At 41.3% G+C, this 22,152-nt stretch overlaps 1 protein-coding gene across 1 annotated transcript in view; it reads left to right on the top strand.

Moving 5' to 3' along the window:
• Positions 1–22,152, top strand: part of CPVL (carboxypeptidase vitellogenic like) — a 75,044-nt gene that overhangs the window by 48,009 nt on the left and 4,883 nt on the right. The window contains exon 9 of the mRNA XM_067746605.1: positions 1,233–1,415. Within this exon, the coding sequence (XP_067602706.1) occupies positions 1,233–1,415 (183 nt within the window). The remainder of the gene's footprint in view (positions 1–1,232; positions 1,416–22,152) is intronic.

Here is a 22,152-nt window from a genome sequence, read left to right as displayed (position 1 = left end):
TAAAGAGCACGGATCCAAAGAGCAGGGCAGTGAGCCCCATAATGTGCACTTCTGGAATGAAAAATGGGATGAGGAACACAAGCTTAAGATAGCCATCTCCTGAGTTCAGGAGAAAGAGGCTGGACTTAAGGAGAATGAGGTGACAACTTTGTAGTCCACCAGTTTAAACGGCTTTGCAATATCTCATAGAATTTCTGTACCGTGGTTATTTAACCACTCACTAATATGGAATTTTTAGACTGTGTTCAAATTTGTCATTATAAAGTTTCAGTGAATATTGTTACATATATATATTTTTTATTTCTTTGGGCTCATTTTCATAGAGTTTATTCCACAAACTGGGATTACGGGGACAAAGTCTCAACATTATAAAGTCTTTGCATTAAAAAGTGATGGTTGCCTTCCTGAAGAATAATGCCATTCACACTGTCCCCAGTAGCTTCACAACTTCAGCAGCATTGGGTATTATCTGAATATCTTGAAAGCTGTTTGGGAAGAAAAGACCAGAGTTGCCTCAGAGTTTCTCCTATAGTACCCATCAACTTGGCTAAAAAAAAAATGTATCTTAGGCATTTTGAAGGACATTCCTCATTTTTGACAAGTGGCTATCCTATTTAAGAAAAGAGGTCTTTGGAAGTGGCATAGCAGACATGTTTGCCTCCAACAAATAACAAATTTGAGGCACCTGCATCTATCTGTCTGCCTCAAAAAATTGTAGTTGTCACTGAAATGTAGGAGGGGAAAGCAACACGGATTACCAGCAGCCACGAGGGAATGCCCAGCTTGCCAGCTGCTGCAGGGCCTGAAAAGTGAAAATAATCAAATGCAGGCTTCATGACAATCCCAGTGTGTACCATTCCTTAGTTCCACTGAACTGTAACCACAGTCTTCTTCCTTAACATAGCCATACATCCAAGTAAAACCTATATTGCTGGGTAATACAGCACAAATGCTTTTGCAACAAGAGAGATGTTTGCAGATTCCTATGAAGAATCATACTTTTGGAAGAATGCAGTGGTTGAGACAAGGCTTGAGTTTATTTCAGGTTGTTGGTGTATGTAGCCAACTGGAAGAAAGTGACCCTACTGAGTTCCTGGGTTGGCGTCTCTGAGCAGCGCCCCAGAGCGGCTAACATTCCCTTTTGTCTCTTGTGTGCACTATCTGTACCTAGATACATTGACTGGCTTCCCCTGCTGAATCCTGCATTTGCTCACGGCTCAATTTCGTTTCAGGTTCTAATCTACAATGGCCAACTGGACATCATCGTGGCAGCTCCCCTGACAGAGCGCTCCTTGATGGCCATGAACTGGAAAGGATCCCAGGATTATAAGAAGGCAGAAAGAAAAGTTTGGAAGGTCCTTAAATCTGATCCTGAAGTGGCTGGTTATGTACGGCAAGTGGATAGCTTCTATCAGGTGTGAAAATGCTTCCCGGCATGCAGGTTTTGAGAATGGGATGATGAGATTGAAACGAAAGCCCGAATACCCATAAGACATGGTCAGCCTTAAGCAAAGTCATACAACAACCAAAAGGTGTCTTCTGTTGCCCTCCTTTCCACAGGGAAGGGTGGTCTGAGTTTATATTAATATACAAATACTCAATGTTTAAGACAAAAGTTGACAGACAATAGTGTAGGTATTATTTAAGAGATAAGGTGACAATTAAAAAGATTAAAAAAAGGATAATACTCAACCCCAAAAGGTAAATCATTAATGAGAGAATTAGTCTATTTGGGGAACAAAAGAGAGCGTGAACAAATTACATGAGGAAGGTTCAATGTAATCTCCTCTGGCAAACCTATGATCACATTCACGTATTACACGTGGAACCCCAGGACAAAATCTATCTGATGCCCTAGTGTGACCTCTCCTTTAGGGGTCAGATGTTACTCTGGCCAACCCTGTCCACTGCTCCTCCAGTTTGCAGGTCTCAGCTCCTCGAAGATGAATAGGTCTTCCTTAATGTTTACGCAATGATTACACTGTTTACCTCCAGAAAGTTTCTGGAGAAATTAAGAAAGCCCCTTAGTTTTGCTTAGTTAGTCTCAAGAGGAAAAATGTATTCTTCTAGACTTGATTTTATTCCCCAATTTTTTATGTGAGGTAACACTGGGACCTCAATTCTGTACCTCCAAGTATTTGGAAGAATAGCTTTCTAATGCTTGAGTTTTCCTTTAGGCAAATCCATGCTCCAAACAGAAATTAATCATAGGAATACTACTTCAAAAGAACTTTGCTTTGGAACTGTAAATGAGAGATCACAAAGTATTTTATCAGGGGTCACTGGGTTATCACCTGAATTACTCATTTATGTTTAAAAAAATGATAGATCCAGCAGAAATTACGGGTATTCTAATGTGAAAAGGTAGCCTTCCTACCCTACCCCGGTCATTCTAACCATTAAATAACGTGAAATTTAACAGAAATTTAAATATTACACAAAATGTTAACTACCTTGGACAATGGAAACAGTTGAGAGACATATTTCTGGGCTCAAGTGAAGGTAAACTTTGAAAAGTTATAACGTTACAGTTTCTAAATCGAGATAAATTATACCAAAGAATTAACTACTGGTGGAATGGCAAACTAAATGTCTCAGAGAAGGAACAGTTCTGGCAGTATATATATGAAGTCTGAAAATGGGACAGGGAAGGACAGAAAGAAGTGTCTGTTTACATGCAGAGAGATCTCAAGAGAGGATGGGAAGTGCCTTGTCAGCCCCATCTGCTTCTGTAAACTTGAGCGATCTTGAATCTGGTATTGAGTTGCGGACCACAATAAATAGTTAACTCTGAAGACAGATTCCAAAATATTGAAATTCCTGGACAAGTGGAGGCTCTTCAGTTGCAGAAAATAATCTGGACTTAATTTTGTTGTTTATTTGTCTCCTTTTAAGTAACACAAGTTATATAGCAATTCAAATATTTTTAAAAAAGAAAAAGTTCAACAATTTCAACATCTGAAATTGCATTTTAATTGATTCATATGTTCACAGGTACAGGTTTTTGCATAATTTTAACAGTGTAATATAAGGTTGATTCTACTTTGTTACTTACTGAGTTATAACATAATATGGAAAAGTGAACAAGTCACAAATATACAGGTAAATGAATTTTCACAAAGTGAACATACCCCTGTGACTATTACCTAAATAAAGAAAGAGAATAGAACCAGTGCCCCTCCCCCCCCGCCCCATAGTCACTACTCCCCTCCTCCCTGAAGTAACCACTGTCCTGACTTCTAATAGCCTAGATTACTTTTGCAAGTTTTTGAATTTTTATAAATGGACATATTCAGTATGTACTCTTTCCTGTGTGGTATGTTTGCTCAGCTTTGTGTTCATGAGATTTATTTCTTCTCTTTTTATATGGTAGTTGGGTACTTTTTCCTGATATGCTTAGAAATTTTCAGTTGAATGTCAGACATTAAACAGGTAAAATTATGGAGATAGTTTGAGTTTCTGGCTGATGGTATTTATCTTCAAAGAGATTTTGCTTTGCTTCTGTCAGGCAATTAGAATAGAGGCAAGCACCTTTATCAAGTCTGGAATTGAGTGACTTTAAATCTGTACTTTTTGTCTCCCAAAACTCCATTCAAGTTTCCAGTCTCTTAACTACCACTTTGTGCTTGGTTTTGTAGCCTCTTGGCCGCTGAATCAACTATTGCTTTGATGTGGACAGGGTCAGAGAATGCCACACTCAGTTTGTTGCCCTCCCTTCAGTTTGCAAGCCTGGCCCCTTGTAGTGGGCAGAATAATGGGCCCCCAAAGAGACCTTCCCCCTAATCTCTGGAACCTGTCAATATGTTGTATCGTATGGAAAGAAGGAATCAAGGCTACATATGGAAATAAGGTTGTTAATCATCTGCCCTAGAGATGGGGACATTATTCTGGATTATCCAGATGGGCCAGTGTAATCACAAAGATCCTTATGAGTGAATGAGGGAAGCAGGTGAGTGAGAGTCAGAGAGGGTTTCAAAGATGCTCTGTTGCTGGCTTTGAAGACAGAGGAAGGACCATGAGCTAAGGAGTGCAGGCAGCCTCTAGAAATTAGGAATCACAAAGAAACAGATTCTCCCCTAGAGCCTCCAGAAGGAATGGAACTTTGCCAACATCTTAGTTAGCTTAGCCAGCATCTTTAGTCCAGTGGGACCATTTCTGACTTCTGACCTCCAGAATTATAAAATAAGAAATTATTGTTGTTTTAAAACACTTACATTTGTGGTGGTTTGTTATAGCAACAATAGGAAACTAATACACCCCTTATATCCTGGCTGCCTTGGGTGAGCCTCAGGATTTTCAGGTGGGTGTGTTCTGTATTTTGTCCAGCTTTTCTAGTTTTTCTTAGTAGGAGGATTGAGAGCAACAAGTGTCTCTGCCAGTACAGAACTAATATCATGTGTGTCAGTAGTCCTACTGATCTACATAAGCTATGCAAATAAATCAGGCAAAAGATAGATTATGATTTTTTGTGTGCAAAATAAATGAAGGAGAAGAGGCAAATAAAAGATCAGAGTTATAAGGGATGGGCTCACCTACCTATATTTAAGTTCAATGATGATAAAGATAGCTTTCGTTTGTTGAACACTAAATATGTGCCGGCTGTTGTGATAGGTACTTCATGGATATTAGAATAACCTCTGAAAATTATATAATATAATTTCCATTTTACTTACATATGAGGAAACAGACTCTGAGAAGGTAAACAGTTAATCCAGAATCATCCAATGACAGCACTGGGATTCAAACTTTATTCAGTTTGTTCCCAGAGCCTGTGTGCCTATGTCTGTCAGATTGCCTCTGATACTTAATTGCCAGTAAGGTGGAGAATGTTAACTAAATAGAAGAGAAGAGGAGCACTCAGGAAAAAAACTTATTTATTTAATCTTTTCACATGTTTGAAAGACATTTGTTAGGCGTTCCTTAGGGGCAGTATAAAAAAAAGATATTTATCGGGCTTCCCTGGTGGCGCAGTGGTTGGGAGTCCGCCTGCCGATGCGGGAGACGCGGGTTCGTGCCCCCGTCCGGGAGGATGCCACGTGCCGTGGAGCAGCTGGGCCCGTGAGCTATGGCCGCTGAGCCTGCGCGTCCGGAGCCTGTGCTCCGCAGCGAGAGAGGCCACGGCAGTGAGAGGCCCGCGTACCGCAAAAAAAAAAAGAAAGATATTTATCAATACTCATGAGGTTCTAAACTTACCTCCCATGATTAGAATACAGTAATGCTTTCCCTGTGGCTAGAAATGAAGAAATATTAGCTTAATAATGAAATGCCCACATTCTTTTATTTCTGATTGCATCCTCCCATTCACTGACTGGATGGTCTGGCTGCTATAAGATCAGCAGACTGAATATGATAATAAAGTCTACTCTATCAAGGAGATTTTACTCAAAGGAGGGAAGAAATAAAGGCAGAAAATAAGCAAATATAGACATTCACAAATCAGATAATGCCAGAAAATAAAACTGGATGATGTGAAAGAGCTGGTACAGGGACTACTTTGGATGGTGGGTCCCAGAAGCCTCACTGAAGAGGTGAGACAGTAGGACATGAAGCAGCCTCCATGTGCAGATGTGGGCCAGCGTTTCCATGCAGAGAATGTCTAAATGTGCCAAGGGGCAGAAATAAGCTGGATGTGCCTGAGGAAAGGAAGGAGGGCCAGTGGATCTGAGGGAGGAATAGGGAAAGAGGGGAAGCAAAGATGGAGGATTGGCTGTGGCCATATCATACGGGACCTGGTGGGTCAGGGTAGAGTTTGTACTCAGAAAGTTAATCACATCCCATAGACAGAGCTCTAAACTTCTTGCTCTGGTTTGAGATCCCTTCCAGTGCAACTTCTGAGTATATTCATGCTATCCTCTTTGGTATCATGACCCTCTACACACACACTCTTAATTGAGTTCTTTTTTCCCACAAGGAAAAATTTGCTTGTAGACATCTTTCTGTTGGAGAGATTTTTTTTACCTCAACTGCTGACTAGTTTAGGAATGATCATTGTTACTGAATAAAACTGTATACAGTATTAGGTTATATGGATATGTGTTTGTATATGTGTGTTATACATGTGTATACCTATAAAATATGTAGAGACTGTGTAACAGAGTGGTTAGAGACCACTATAGAGTGGCCTCTAATACTATAATAGACCATGATAGTGGTCTCAGTACTATAGTAGAGTATTACAGTGGTCTCAATACTATAATAGAGTGTTCTAGTGGCCTCCAATACTATAATAGAGTGTTACAGTGGCCTCCAATAGTATGGTACATTGTTACAGGGGCCTCCAACATTATACTACAGTGTTCCAGTGGCCTCCAATACTATAATAGAGTGTTCCAGTGTCCTCAGGACTGTAATAGAGTATTTGAGTCAGGAAGACCATGGTTTGCCTCCTTAATCTTCTACTTAATAGCTATGTGACCTTGGGCAAGTTTTTCACCTCTCTATACCATGACTTCATCTCCTATAAAATAGGGGTAGTAATAATATCTACCTGTTATGGACTGAATTGTGTCTCCCTAACTTAGGATGTTGAAGACCTAACTTAGGATGTGTCTGTATTTGGAGATATGGCCTCTAAGGAGGTAATTAAGGTTAAATGAGGTCATAAGGGCAGGGCCCTGATTCTATGGGATTAAGAAGAGACGGCAGAGAGATCGCTTGCCCTCTCTCTGTCTCGGCCATGTGAGGACACAGCAAGAAGGCAGCCATCTGCAAGCCAGGAAGAGAGCTCTCGTCAGAAACCCAGTCAGCTAGCACCTTGATCTTGGACTTCCCAGTTGCCAAAAACGTGAGAAATTTCTGTTCTTTAAGCCACTCAGTCTAGAGTATGCTCATAGGATTATTGAGGGGATTCAATAAGCTAATTAGCTTAGAGCAGTCCCTGACTCATAGGAAACATTTGCTATTATTTTTGTTACCATGGATCACTTATAAGAATATACACAAAAGAAAGGAAAATTATAAATGGTAAAAATCAAGATCAGGGAAAATGTTTGATTTTCCCTTAGAGGAAAGTTGGAGTATTAGTATTCAGACCATTAAGGGCAAACACGCATGCCGAGCTGCCAGGGAGCGATGGGCACATCCTTAACCCCCTGTCCGCCGCTCTGCTTTATGATGAGAATCCCACCAGTCGCATTCAGCCTATCCTCCAGATCCTTTGACGGCTGCCTCAGCCACCTGTTAGTCTATGTCCCATGGACCTTCCTTGTGAAACGCTCCAGTGCTTGGCATCACACGTGTCCTGCTCGGTGCTGGGCACGGAACACCCAGCTTGGGAGGCAAGATTGGGGCTGCAGGGCAGCCTGGGCCGTAGAGGTGGGACAAGGGACTGACCACCACTCAGAAGCTTGTGGCAAATGTCACACTGAGCCCGCTGACTCTTGTGGTGAATGCAAAACACATTGAGAGATGAAATGGCACTCCTGTGGCTGCCAAAAACCGGCTAACAAAAGAAGCGAGGCCCACATGTGTTTGTGATAGAAGTGTTTTACCACACAGCAGCGAGGGATCTGCATTTTATGTAGGTGATTTTACAGTGCTGGCGGCGCTCCTTCCCCTAATGCCTCAGCGTAGGATTGGGGGTGGTGTGTGGAGATTGGGGGGAGGGGCAGAGATGAAGGAGGGAAAGGAGCTCTGGTGTTCACAAAGGCATTCTCTGTGGATTAAGGATACTGTTCAGATGTCAGGCATCTGATAGTGAAAGAAACGGGCCTCAACCATGGACTTGGCTTTTTAGCATTTGACACACAAAACAGAAGCATGTGTATGTGTCTGCCAAAAAAGAAAACTCACTCTCTGCCAAACTCCACAGCTCTTAATTTAAAAATCGAAACCAAAGTAGACTTGTCTCCGGATGGTTCCCTGAAATGTCCACTTAAAGGAATGACAGCTCTCCCAGGGGAGTGTCAAGGTACGGAGATGGGCAGCCATTTCTCCATCAGGGGAGGCCCAGGAAAACCAACCAGCTCCGTCAAGCCTTTGGAGATCAGATGAAGAATGAGTGCTCTTTGTTGCCCCTTGTTGGCCTGGCCTCCACAATCTGTGCCATTCTAAGACTTGCACCCTCCCTTGTTATATCATCTGGGAAGTCATGGGCTTTTCTGAGCTTCAGTTTGTTCATCTGTAAAATACTAGGTTTGAACTGAGTTATCACTAAGATATCTTCAAAGAAAGATCTGAAATATATTTTTCATTAATGTCCGGAGGGGCTCAGTTTGCAAGCAACATAGAATAGATAGTTGCCGTCAGAGTGTGATGTGTGTGTTTGTATGACTCAGTAGTGTTGCAGTATAGAACAAAGGTCTAATCCTCTCTCTCCCGCTAGCTGGTGGCAACCCATGTGCATCACTGTCGAGGCCACCCTGCTGCTCCTTTTGGGGTCTTTCTCTGCCTTTCTCCAAATGTCACAGTTGCTGTTCATGATCTGTTTTGATGTTGCCACTGCTTTTGAAATGCAGGACATTTTGTTCTTACATCACTGAATTGTCATTTCAACCCCAAAGACTTTTTGATGCCACATTTAATATAAAATTTAATCAGAGTATAAAATTTTAATCAGAATAATAACACTGATGAATTTCTTTAAAAACATCTTTCTAGAAAAAAGCTTCATGAAGCTAAATTTTCTGAAAACATTTTTTCTATCTTGATTTCAATGAAAATATTCTAACGGAGATTACTTATTTTCCATGTAAACATTAAAAGGAAGACTTGAGTCCCTGGTCAATTTTCATTCCTATGCAATCATACTGGGTGTAGCTTCTTCTACCATGAGTTTTGCATTGTTTCCAACAACTCTCTTTTCCTGATTGCAGTTTGAGTCATCATTAATTTTATTTTATGTTTTCATTATCAATATCAGCTTAGGTTATTCAATAATTACAGGATGGATTATCTCCATATTCTAGGTAGCATTTTCCAGTTGAAACAAATTTTAAATCTCATTTTCCAGGTGGGGAAACTGAAGCCCAGAGGTTAAGTGACTGTTCCAAAGTGTCCTACCCATTTTATGTCTGAGCTGAGATTAGATTCTAGGCCCCCTGTCTTCCAGCCCAGAGGTTTTCTACTTCACAAGGGCACCCACGTCTGGAATGATGGATTGGCAGTAGTAAACTAGTACAGTTAAAATTGGAACCTGCATACATATCTGCCATAATTAAGGCAGGCCTGAGAAATAATGTATTTTACTTCCAGTGTTAGCTGTTCAGTTACATGCATGTGCCCTTCTATAGTCAGACAGAGTATTGGGATTTTTAAAAAGGTGCTAGAGCTCAATAAGTGGTGAGGCAAGGGTCATGCAGTGTTAAGAAAGGTTATAGCTTTACCTGGGAATTTCTAATGTTAGTAAAAGAACAGATGCTGAAATTGGCTAAAATGAACAGAGGAAACTGGTGGGCAGAGCCTCAGAATGAGAGCGTACAGGGCAGGGTACAGGCAGAGCACACAGTCTGGTTTCTAATCTGGAGCGTAAAGGATGAAAGCTGGGAGAGAAACTGGAAAGAGATCATGGGACCTTGATGGTAGGCAAAGGGGTGAGTGTTCCATTGTTTAAGTAGTGGGGGGCCACTGAAAGGTTATTTTTTTCCAATTTTTTAAATTGTGATAAAATATACATAACAAAATTTGCCATCTTAACCATTTTAAAGTATACAGTTGAGTGGTATTAATGCATTCATAATGTTGTGCACCATCCATCTCCACAGTTTTTGTTTTTGTTTTTGTTTTTTTGGCCATGGCTCATGGGCCCAGCCGCTCTGCGGCATGTGGGATCTTCCCGGACCGGGGCACGAACCCGCGTCCCCTGCATCTGCAGGCGGACTCTCAACCACTGTGCCACCAGGGAAGCCCTCCGCAGTTCTTTTCCTCTTGTAAAGCTGAAACTCTGTAACTAAACACCAGCTCCCCATTACCCCTTCCCCAGAGCCTGGCAACCACCATTCTACCCCGTCTCTCTGAATCTGACTACTCTAAGTATCTCATATAAGTGGAAGCATACAGTGTTTGTCGCTGTGGAAGATGTTTAAACACATTTTCAAAGCTTTGGAAAGTTTAAAATGGCAGCAATAGGATGAATTCAGGCTAGATAGAGGTCAGAGAAGGAGGATCCCCAGGAAATAGGGAGTCATGTTAGAAGCTGTATTGGAAGAAGGTTCTCCATCTACTTCCTGAGACCACCTTCTTGATACTTGATTCTGAGGTCCTGAAATAGAGGAGACAAGCTTTGTAATGTCTAAGCTGTGAGGACTGATCCCTGTTTGAGACATGGTGTTTCCTGTGTAGTTAAACCAGCTTGAAAGCTAGGTATCCACAGGGAGCACCTGGCATGCTGGTGTCATCCTGGTGCCCTCCTCAGGCAGCCACAGTGAGTCCCCCAGCCCCCAAAAGCACAAGCCCTGAGCCATGACTTATACTTTGACCTTGACCCAGGTTTGGCTTATGGAGTCCTCAGGACTGTGTTCTACCAAACTCTTCTCAGGGGCTTCTCCCTGAGTTTCCAACAGGAATCAGACCTTCTGTTAGGGGTTACATACAGAGAAACCAAGGGAAGGAGCCCACCACCCTCAAAGCTTGACTGTTTTGGAGAGTCGTGACCAATGGGAGGCGGTCTGGGGTAATGAGAGGAAGGTGGACTGTGGAGTTAGACCAACCTATGTGAATTTCAGTTTTTGCCACTTACCGGCTGTGGGCTGGTCGCTGGTGCATAGGGGTGTCAGGAAGGCCAAAGGAGACCTTAAGGATGGCTATCAATCCTTCAGCATTTGCAAGCCCTCAGGCCAGTGGTCTGCCACACACTTTCTTATCCACAACTTTATGGAATACTCATAGCTCCCCTGTAAATTATGGGATTGTATTTACTAATTTATAAATGTAGAAACAGAAGTTTCACCTGGAAAACTTGATTAAGGCTTCAAATAGTAATAGTATGTGAGATTTGACAGCCCACATCTTGCTCTTTCCCCGGCACTGCTGTGCTTTAAGTACCTGTGGGGGCCATGGAGCGGCAAGGTTGGAAGATTCTGGTTGGCCACCGGACCAAGGCTACAAGTCTGCCCTTTGTGGTGGTGGTGACAGAGGTGGGTAGAGTGTGGGTGGTGGCCACTGTGTTTGGCAGTACATCCAGTCCACATAGAAGAGGCTGTTTTCGGGCTTCCCTGGTGGCTCAGTGGTTGAGAGTCCGCCTGCCGATGCAGGGGACACGGGTTCGTGCCCCGGTCTGGGAAGATCCCACATGCCGCGGAGCGGCTGGGCCTGTGAGCCATGGCCGCTGAGCCTGCGCGTCCGGAGCCTGTGCTCCGCAACGGGAGAGGCCACAACAGTGAGAGGCCCGCGTAGCGCAAAAAAAAAAAAGAGGCTGTTTTCTAAAGAAAAGCAGAGTGCTTACAGGGAGTAGGAGGATGGGGATAAGCCCGGCATGCAGACAGAAAACAATTAACAACTACGGCTTCTTAATTGTGCTTTTCTAAAATTAACATCAACCATTTTGTTTCTTTGACTACACACAACTGAAAAAGGGAGAAAAGAATAACCACAGTCCTTCGAGTGGAAGGGAAGGTCAGGCTAGGATTTCATGATGTCCACAGATAATGCAGAGAGAATGACCGAGCTGGCCACCTGCCTCTCTTGAACTTTCTGATAATTCTTTTTTTCTTTTAATTTAGAATTTTAAACATCTTAGGGAGCATTAGAAACTATTTCTGAAGAAACCAACAGTTCTAGAAAGGTCTTCAGCAAGTCCTTGTTTGCACTGACAAAATCAGAGTAAGCAAAGAGCAATAAATGTAACTATTGCATTCAACTAATTGATAGGGCATGAGAAATTAAAACAGTATTTAATGGAGGAAAGTAACTGTTAAACAGATTTGAGACAGTGATTACCAAATGCAGCTAATTCCTGGGAAAATGTTTTGGTTTTGTTACAGAAATTGTTAAACAGAATCTTCATCTCTCTCCCAGCTCTTGATTTTTACCAAGAGGGATGGCCTGATTCATGGGTTCTTTGTCTCCATCTTCCAGACCTGGGGAAAGTTCTTCTGTCCACTCTTGGGAATCAGACTGTGGACAGAAAATCAGACATAGCAATCAAAACATACCCCTGCCCTCAATATAAAACTTGCCGTCAAGAGCTTCACGGATTCTCCAGAAGCAGGCATTGAGGCAAAGTTTGGAGGGCAAGATGTTTATTAGGGATTAACACCTGAGAAAGGAAGGGGTAGGAAGCAGAATTGGCAGAGGAGAAAACCAAACTATGATAGAGGCCTGACAAACCTTGGCCAACCTGCAAGGGAGCTCCAGAGAGAGTAGTTTCCATCAGAGCATCTTACATCAGACAAAAATGATCAGGCCTTTATATCCCCCGCCTCACTTAGTCACCAAATGTGGGATGCCCCAGGAAGGGCATCATTTTGGGGAAAGGCTGTGCTCTGCAGCTGAGGCAGACCCCGAAGGAGCTGGAGGCTGTCTGCTGACTGGACTTCCCACAGCTGGGCCGCAAGTCCATCCTTGAAAGGGGATCTGATGATGCATCTGTCTACCACAAAGGCCACCAAGACAATGCAGTTGCAAGCTCTCAGGGTTTGTGTGGGGGTGGGTGAATAGACAGCAGCAGGAGTTGGTGGTTTGCCTAAGGCCACATGGGGTATTGGTCTTCCTTTGTTTGCATAATGTAAGCTTTCACTTGAGCTCTTAGGGTCATTATGTCTTCTATCTGCATTAGAAAGATGGATCCAGCCTTGCTTTTCAGTTCACATCAAGATTCCAAGATAGGAACAACAGATCTCTCAGGGAAAAGAATCAAGAATTGTCAAGAAATATTTCCCTTTTTCAGTTATTTATTACAGAATAAGAAATCGCTCCAAAACTTACTGGCTTACCACAACAATAATTTATTATTTCTCACAATTATGTGGGTGGAATGGGCTCAGTAGAGTGGTTCTTCTGATTGGGGTAGGCCGAGGTCGCACACGCAGCTGCATTCAGCTGAGAGTTTGGCTAAAGCTGGGTAAGGTAGTCTCCTAGGTAGTCTCCAAGGGAATCTCCTGTCCTGCAGCGCTCTCTCCATATGACCCCTAACCATGTAGTGTCCTGGCCTGGACTTCACAGCATAGCAGCAGGTCTCCCAACCTGAGAAGCAAAAGATGTCCATCCTTTTAAGGCCAGGGTTCAAAAGCCCCAGACTGTTATTTCCATTGCATTCTTTTGGTCAAAGCAAATCACAGAGTAAGGCCATATTCCTCCTGATGGCAAGAATGGCAAAGAATTTGGAACCATCCTTGTCCACTACATTTTCCTAAGCCATTGTGTCTCAACCCTTGCAAATATAGATTCCCAAGGCCTATTTCCAGATATTCTAACTTTACTGGTCTGGGGTAAGACCTGAGCATCAATATTTAGACTTCTTAGGGAATTTAATATGCATCTGGTTTTGGGGAACCCTAAACTGTGATATCTTTTGTTCCTCTATTGATAAGGAAATGGCTTCCATCTTGCAGGAATCCTGTGTGGCTTACGTTTGGAGAAACTTCTGTTCCGATGCCTAAAGGGTGCTCTAAATCCTGACCTATTTTACTTACTTACAGGCCAACCGGAAACCTGAGAACATAGATTTACTCTTAACAAACCAGCCATTGATCTGAAGCATCACATTTAGAAAAGTGTCCTCTAGTCAACAGTATTTACTGGTATGGCTCTGGTTCTCTGAAATCCTCAGCCAAAACCTTAAACTAAATTTTAAACCTCAGTTCCCTGCCATGCATTGTAGGTTTACAAGTGATCTTTGTTCTCTCAAAATACTGATAGACCATTGGTAATTTAGACTCGTAGAAGAACTCTTTTATTTACTCAAAACATTAGCTTCCTTTTCCCAGCAGCATTCTGTCTCATGCTGAAATGATGTGATCCTCATGTGCAAAGTCTTCTGTTACTTTGCAGCAAAGATACAACTAGATCAAGCAGGGTCTCCTGTAAACATCATCCAGAGGAGTTCTCAGCACAGATGTTGCCCACCAGTCACAGTGTGTTTCTGGATATTAATTGTTGATCAAACACTATTGATATCATAGATTGATACAATTAGTTCCATGCCAAAGCAAAAATAAAAATGCTATGATTTAGACTGAAGCCTTATCAGGAGTAAACTTAGCACTTCCATTAGGTGATCGTTAGGTTATTTAATAGATTCCTAACCTGGGGTAAGGGTTTGTGGTTAGGATTCAAGGGGTCAGTGAACTTAGAAGGGAAAGAAATTGCATCCTTATTTTCACTAACCTCTAACTGAAACATCATTTCCTTCCATTATGAATGTAGGCAACAAACCACAGCAGTATTAGCAGTGCCTTTGACTTTGTCACCATAGAAAGCAGAGATATTTTCATATCAAATACAGATGCTGTTGCAAATAGCTAGAAACAATGCTTATGACCATCACTACTTTAAAGTTACAGGAGTTATCAGACCCACAGGTTGCTCTTCTATATGTGTTCATATAGAAGGTTGTATGTTGATGTATCACAAATTCATGTTTAGCTGTTTTGATCATTTCAATGTAATGGCTTCATTTGTAATCTATAATATATATGTATATATATTATGATATGTATCATAATATATATATGAGTGAATCATGTATTTAAAAACATTATTCTGGGGCTTCCCTGGTGGCGCAGTGGTTGAGAGTCCGCCTGCTGATGCGGGGGACGGGGGTTCGTGCCCCGGTCCGGGAGGATCCCACATGCCACGGAGCGGCTGGGCCTGTGGGCCATGCCCACTGAGCCTGCACGTCCGGAGCCTGTGCTCCGCAATGGGAGAGGCCACAGCAGTGAGAGGCCCGCGTACCGGAAAAAAAAAACAAAAAAAACCCACACATTATTCTGAGAGGTATCTATAGGCTACACTAAATAGCCATAGGGGTCCAAGGCACACAAAAGACAAAGAACCCATGGATTAGACTATTGGAATTGTTGAAAATAATTCATAGACTCTCCCCAACCCAAACCATGGACTACCTTTGGTGACCTCAGATTGAGAAGTTATGAGCTTGAATTTTATTTATTTTTTATTACCTTGGCGATTCTCACTACTTCTATTATCATCATACTCAAGTGACATTATAGTTTAGGGATTAAGATAATGAATACTGTGTTAGACCTGGATTAGCTTCCAGCTCTACCACTTACTAGCTGTGTGACCTTGGGCAAGTTACTTAACCTCTCCAGGAGGTCCCTCATCTGTAAACTGGGGTTGATATTAATACCTACCTCTCTTGCAGAAGGATTCATTATTAGAATTAATTAAGATAATGCTCGTTTGTTACTTGACACTCTGTCTGGCATCTAGTAAGCATGTAATAAATATTTATTTTATTGTCTTTGTTGACCTCTCCTAGCATGAATCTGTTTTCACAGGGCAAGACGCTTCCCCCAACCCCATCTAACAGGGTCCTTAAGAGATATTGTGTCTTAAAGGCTCAGATGATGAAATGGGCTGAGTATTATTCATCAGATAGGACTAGAAATATGGCAGTTGTATCCAGTTTTCCCTTCACCATAACAAGGAAACTGTCTTGATGAGAGATGGAAGAAGTAGAGGGGACTGGGGAGGTGTTCCATGTTTTGCTGCATGGCAGTCTAACAAAAGTATATGAAAATCACTAAATTTAGTGATGAGATGTTTCTAAAGCATTGAGTCCCTTCTAGTTTAACAATAATCTGAAACATCCCTGTTGACAATAAATGAAGCATCCAGCCTTAATGCTTTTGTTCTGGTTTTGTTTTGTTTTGTTTTTTTTCATTTGTACTGAGCTTCTAACATATAGAAACAGGGAAGAAGGGGAATATAGGAGCTTAGATTTAGAGAGTAAAAAATAATCTAGCAAAAACAAAAAACCAAATGTTTGGCAACTTCTTGCTCTTCTGCTGTCCAGCATGGAGATGTGGGTGTTATTTTTGTTCCTCTATTTATTTTTTTATGCAGCAACCGGAGTCCCAAGGTTTCTATTCTGGCACCAGCTCTGTCTTCTTGGAGCTACTTGCCAGAGGGGGACTTCCCACTTTTGCCTTTGTTTCCTTCAATTGCTTCTCTGTATCCTCCCCACTTATTGTTTTTAGTTATAGGGTTCATCTCATCATCCCTGTGTTGGGCAGAAGGAAAAAGCACAACAGAGAACACGTTAAATTTCTTCAAGATTCATTTTTGTGAGTTTGGCAGCATCAGTAGGTGGGTTTTTTCTTTTCTTTTTTAGTTAAAAATTGAATAATATCCAAAAATATGTATCATACTTGTGTAAGATAAAGCAATGATAAATGAATACCCTTGTGCTTACCAGTCATTTAGGAAATGCAGCATTACCAGCAGCCCATCCCCGTCCCTCACTGGCCCTGGAGGTAAACCACTGCCCTGGATTTTTTTATCACCCTTTTCCTTTTTTAAAAAAATTAATAGTTTTACTGCAGATATACATCTCCATAAATTATATTTTACTTTTCATGTTTAATTTTATATAAAAGGAATTATTCTGTATGATTTTGCAATATACTTTTGCTCTTCAGTACTTTGAGAGTCATCATGTTGATACATGCAAAATTGTGCTTCGTTCCTTTACATTGCTGCATAGTATTCCATTGTGTGATTATATCATTTGTCCATTCCACTGCTGATGGGCATTTGGGTTGTTTCCAGCTTTTTGCTACTATAAATATTGCTGCTGTACACAGTCTTGCAAATGTCTCCTTGGGCCTGCGTGCAAGACTTTCTCTAAGAATAATTCCTAGAGGTGGAATGGATGAGTTCACAGGGTTTGAGCATCTTCAACTTCCTTAGGTAATGCCAAACTGTTTTCCAAATTCATTGTATTCTTTCCGGTAATGTACAAGGGTTCTGGTTATTCCACTATCTCGCCAACTCTTGGACTTGTCTCTAGGCATCTTTCAGCTGGGCTTGTTAAGTGGAAGGGGGCACTTAATGTCTTTTCCCATGTCTAATAAACATGGTCTGTCTTCTTTTTCTCTTGCTCTCTTTCCCATCTTCTTCTCTGGCTACCATCAGTTGAAGGACTGTAGCATCCACACCCAGTGAAAGGGTGGAGTGGACATGTCATATCCAAGTCTTGGTACTGCTTTGGTTGTGTGGATGCACTTTTCTTTCTGGATGGCCTGGGCTGATGCTGGCTATCAAAATAACCAGCTTTAAAAAAAATTAGAAATTTATTCCTTCAACACCTTATCACTTCAGCTTACCAACAGTGGCTCAGTATAAGAAGCAACTAATAAAATAGGCATTTCAACTTAAGCCTGGATTTGCGGACAAGGCCTAGACCACAGGGAGAACCTGAATCTTTTTTCTAACACAGCACAAATCCCCTCACTTCCATCACTTTTCCATTGAAACGACAAGGAAGTGAAGTTTTTTAGCCAGTCGCTTTGCTGTGGGTCTTACCAGAAAATTAAGAAGAATAGTAATTGGCAAATACTACTCACCCAGTTCTTTAGCTAGCCTTTCTCACATCTGCTTTATAGGATCCTTCTCACTGACCTGATTTACTCACTTCCTACTGCTTGACACAGAAACCACAAAGAACTACTTCAAAAGAAAAACACTGATTTTATACAAACCAATAAAAAAACGTACAGCATTTTGGGGGACATAAAAAAACAATGGCTACCCTACATTATAAATTCTAGAATGAAACAGTTTTTGCCTTGTGGTGTTTTAAGAAAAGCCACAAATTTTAAAAGATGCTATTCAAGAACACTCTGAATATGTGTTTTTAAGTTGTTTAAACTTTTTCCCTTTTACAATAGCCTCATTAACTGGTCTTAACTAGTCTCCTTTCTCTCCAACCTACCTTTCTTTCTGTGCTTTTTCCAAAATGCAAGTCCGATCCTGTTTTTCCTTGTTTAAAATCCCTCACTAACTCCCTGATACCTGAAGAATAAAGTCTGAACTCTTTACATAGAAGAGTAAAGATGTTTGGTCTGGCTTCTGCTTCCTTCCTCAACCTGGACTCTCACTCTCCCTCCTTCTTAACTAGAATCCTGAAAAACAAAACAAAACACCTTATAATTCCCCAAGCACACCTTACTGTTCTGTCAGCCAGTAATTCCCATGGATTCCCTCTGCTTTTCTTATGAGGCCTTTCCTACTCCTCTGACTGCCTGGAAAACCCCCATTTGCCTTTCAGAGCTAAGTTCCAGCATCACCTCTAGGAAGCCCTTCTCCCAGAATTCCTCCTTCTCTGCATCTCTCTCTATGTACATCTCCTGTTGCATGTACCACACTGGGTTTTCATTTGCCTCTTCAATTGCCTTCTTCCTCTATTTGACGCTGAGCTCCTTGAGGACAGGAATAATGTACGATTTATGATTGTAGCAAACCCCTTAGCACAGTTCCTGGCACTCAGTAAATGTTCAGCGAATTAGAATTAAAATCAAATTGTCCCCTACCTTATACCCACACCCCTGTCATTTGTGTGTATATTCAAATACTACAATTCTCAAGGAATGCAAGTACACACCAGAATGTCTTCTAGGAAATAGACTAGACATGCTGAGATGATGAATAGTTCAAAACAATGCCCATCAAATGAAAGGATGCATTGTTTATGTCCACTGAAGACTATTTCCTTTCTGTGTTACATAAGAGAAAAAAGGAGAAATATTCTGGGAAAAAAATTTATGGAAGGGGTTGTAGAAGTTTCATTATCTCACTGGCTGACTAGTGTGTCCTGTCCTTTAAAAAAAATTGAATTCTCAGTATTTGAGGGTTTTTTTCCCCTTTTCTGAAAAAAACATACAGCTTGCTTCTTGAAAACAAAGGCAATAATAAACAATAGCAACTCCCAATTTTACTCTGATTATTTGCCAAAAGTCGTTTTAGTTCAGGTGGTTCTATTTCATGAAAGAGGACTGATGAGCTTAAAAAGAAGGCTACTAAATTAAGCTACCCAAATATGCACTTAGTTAATACTCAGGGGGCTAATTTATTGTATTATTTAAACTATAAATTGGATGGCAGATCTATTTGCTGAGGTATAACAGCTCAGCAATGATGCATAATTTTCTCTTAGCTATTGAGTTGTTTTCAATAATCTATTGAAATTTAACCAAGAACCATTTCATTATGGGAAGTGAATAAATACTAAGAAGGCTAACATTTAAAGTATAATCTGCACATGGAGAACAGGTTTTAAAAATTAATGTTATTGAGGAACAAAGAGGAATGGGGGGTTACCTTTTAAACAATAACTTCGTTGTTTCAATTTGAAGCATAACCAGATTTACAAAGTTGTTTGTGGGAATAGTAAATGGAGCCAGTAAACAAACAAGGTAGAGCGTGGAGTTGGGTAGAGAAGTGGGCAGCATGAAGGAACAAAATAAAGTTGTGTTGCAGTATTGCTACGTTGTCAGCTGGACTAAGGGCATTATTTTTGCCTTGCACTCTTTCGTTTAGCAGTAAAGACAGTGTGCCTTGTTCTGTTTCAACAAATGGCATCATTGAAAATGTTGCACCGTTTGCCATATTTTGTCTTCTAAATTCCTGGAACCTGGGGGCATTTGCGGGTCTGGGGTCCCCTTAGGCTGTGTGTCAGGAACACAGTTGAATGTAGATACCCTCTCTGGTCAGGAGTGGCCCCAAAAAGACCACCTTTGGAGTGTCTTAGGGGCTCTGATACACAGAAGGATCCTGACAACTTGGTGGTGTGGTCTTGAAACTATTACTGCCAGTAATACTAGAACTCAGTGGGGACAGGCAGGAATGGAAGCAGGCAACAGGACCTTCTTACCTTCCTGCAAATATTTGAAACCCAGACCATCTGATATCCTGCGCCAAAGTTTCAGAGAAGATAATTTACCCATTTGAACGGATATTTCTTTGATTTATTTTGGGAAAGGGGAAGAATGCCTTAATGTCTCATGTTTCCCCAGGAACATCAAAATGTCAGAGAACCAGTGGTCTGAGAGTAAACCAGCTTGGGAGGGAGGGGAGCCACTGATCTGTAGTGTTTGCCAATTTCCGTGGTGTAAATCCTCCCACCATGGCTGATTTCAGGCTACCAACATGATGTCACCAAATGTGGAGTGGGGCAGCCACGTGCATAATCCAATCTCCTAAACCAGTGGGAAATAATTCCAGCACACCACTGCTGGAGCTAGCCTGCACTACTGTTTGCAGGAAGCAAAATTTTGGCAAGTTGGCTGGCTCTTGTTTCCATGTTAGCCAGAAGACAGTGAGCCAGGATCTAAGTCCTCACAACACTCCTGGCAGAGAGCATTTGCTGCTATAACCTCTGCCCTCTCCTCCCCCATTCTCATTCTCTCTTCCCAAAGAAAACTACAAATGTGGATCATAAAGCTAGATATTGAGTAAGGGTAGTTAATGAACTGGATTGTGCTTTTTATCCTCTTGTGGATATCTAATACACAAACTGGACATGGAGGGAGTAAAGTTTTGATTACTTTTTGATTGCATGAAACCCTATGTTGTAAAGTGGGTTCTTAAAAGGGAAAAAGGACACAACAGCTTTTGCCATTCTGCTGAGACAAGTAAGGTCTTGCTTGCTTGACATTTCTGTGTGGGGAGAAGAGGGTGTTTGGCATTGCATGAGGTGAAAGGGGGTAGAAAGAATGGCATGGATCCTGGTGTTGTCAGGCTTAAGGGATACAATTCACTCTAGACAGTTAAGCCTATTGACAGAGGTTTGATTTCTTATTTAAGTTGCTTTCTTACTTTAACTGGAATATTCTTTCCCATGGGAAGGAAAGATTCATAGCACGGAAATAAAAGAAGCCTGGAAGAGAAATATTTCCCCTCCTAAAGAAAATATTATAATCTATCTTTCCCCTTCTAAAGAAAATATTATAACCTATCTTTCTGAAGAAGTATAGTAAGGAAGCTTACAGTTCCTAGTAACTTCTAATCTTTCTCTGCTCTTAAAGGGAAAACATATTCCTTTGACCATAAAAATTCAGATAATAATAGTATGATGACCTTTGGTTGAGTGCTTATTATTTACCTGTATGATACGTGGTGCAAGCTTAATACATATCTGTGGACCAAGTGCCATGTAACATTTTATATGCTTTATTTCTATGAATTCTCACAGAAAGTTAAATATTCTTAACATGACTAACCATTCCAGATCGCCTGGCACTTTTTCAGTGTTAGCACTAAAAGTTTTATGTTCGCAGTAACTCCTCAGTCCTGGGCAAACTGGGACAACTGGTCACCCTAATTCTTATCTCCATTTTACAGATGGGAAAATAGAGTTAGTTAAGTCATTGTGCCCAGGTCATGGAGCTGGGCTCCAACCCAGATCTGCTAAATCCTGAGTCCATGCCTTTAAGCTTTTATTGTTGTTCTTAATAGAGTGGGGTTGGTTTGACCCATGCTATTATTGTGTCATAATCAAAAGTGGCAATCCGAAATTATGATATTGTTGCAACTGATTAAGTTAGATGGTGCACCTAGAGAGCCTCTTGGGAACTGTAAGGTAGCATCAAAGCTCTATATTGACTACTCTAGAAACGATGCCACTGCAATGGCTACATTTAGGTCAGCTAAAGCACCCTTTCCCCTCAATAATTATTTGCTACCCTAGAACTTACAGTGGTGAATCTGAAGGCATTTTCCCTGAGTGTTGTGGGAGCAGCCCTGAGCCTTGACCTTCACTTTGTTTTTTGGTTTTTTTTTGAAAGTGACTTGCCTCACTCTTCGTTAGGAGGTGGCTGCTAACAAGCTTTGGCTTATTTTTTATTCTCATTACCAAGTACCCTTTCTTTTTAGTGTATTTTTTATTTGAGTGCATATTTATTTTATTTCTACTCAGGGTTAGTGTCTGAAAACAAAAAGGTAAGAGTTTGTAAATGTGGAATGGAATAAAAATAATAAAAGAAATTTAGTGTAAATCAGCAACTAACAAACAAGATTCTCTTGAGTGTCTGTATCAACCTGTAGTAGAAAACAAGGACTATAAACTATCCTGTATCACCTGCCTCCCAAATCTGCTTCTGCCATGTGCCTCTCTTCTTCTTTCTTGGTTAATAACATCACTTCTTGCAAAGCTGCACATGTCAGAAGCCTGAAATGGGGAGGATGTTTGTGTGTTGGAGGGTGGGGGGTGCTTTCACTTAAACTTTGTGTCTGAGTAATCACTAATTTTAT

This window comes from Pseudorca crassidens, chromosome 8, assembly GCF_039906515.1.
Source record: "Pseudorca crassidens isolate mPseCra1 chromosome 8, mPseCra1.hap1, whole genome shotgun sequence".
Classification (NCBI taxonomy): Eukaryota; Metazoa; Chordata; class Mammalia; order Artiodactyla; family Delphinidae; genus Pseudorca; species Pseudorca crassidens.
The sequence above is the reverse complement of the archived record's forward strand: the minus strand, read 5'-3'. Positions and strand labels throughout refer to the sequence as shown.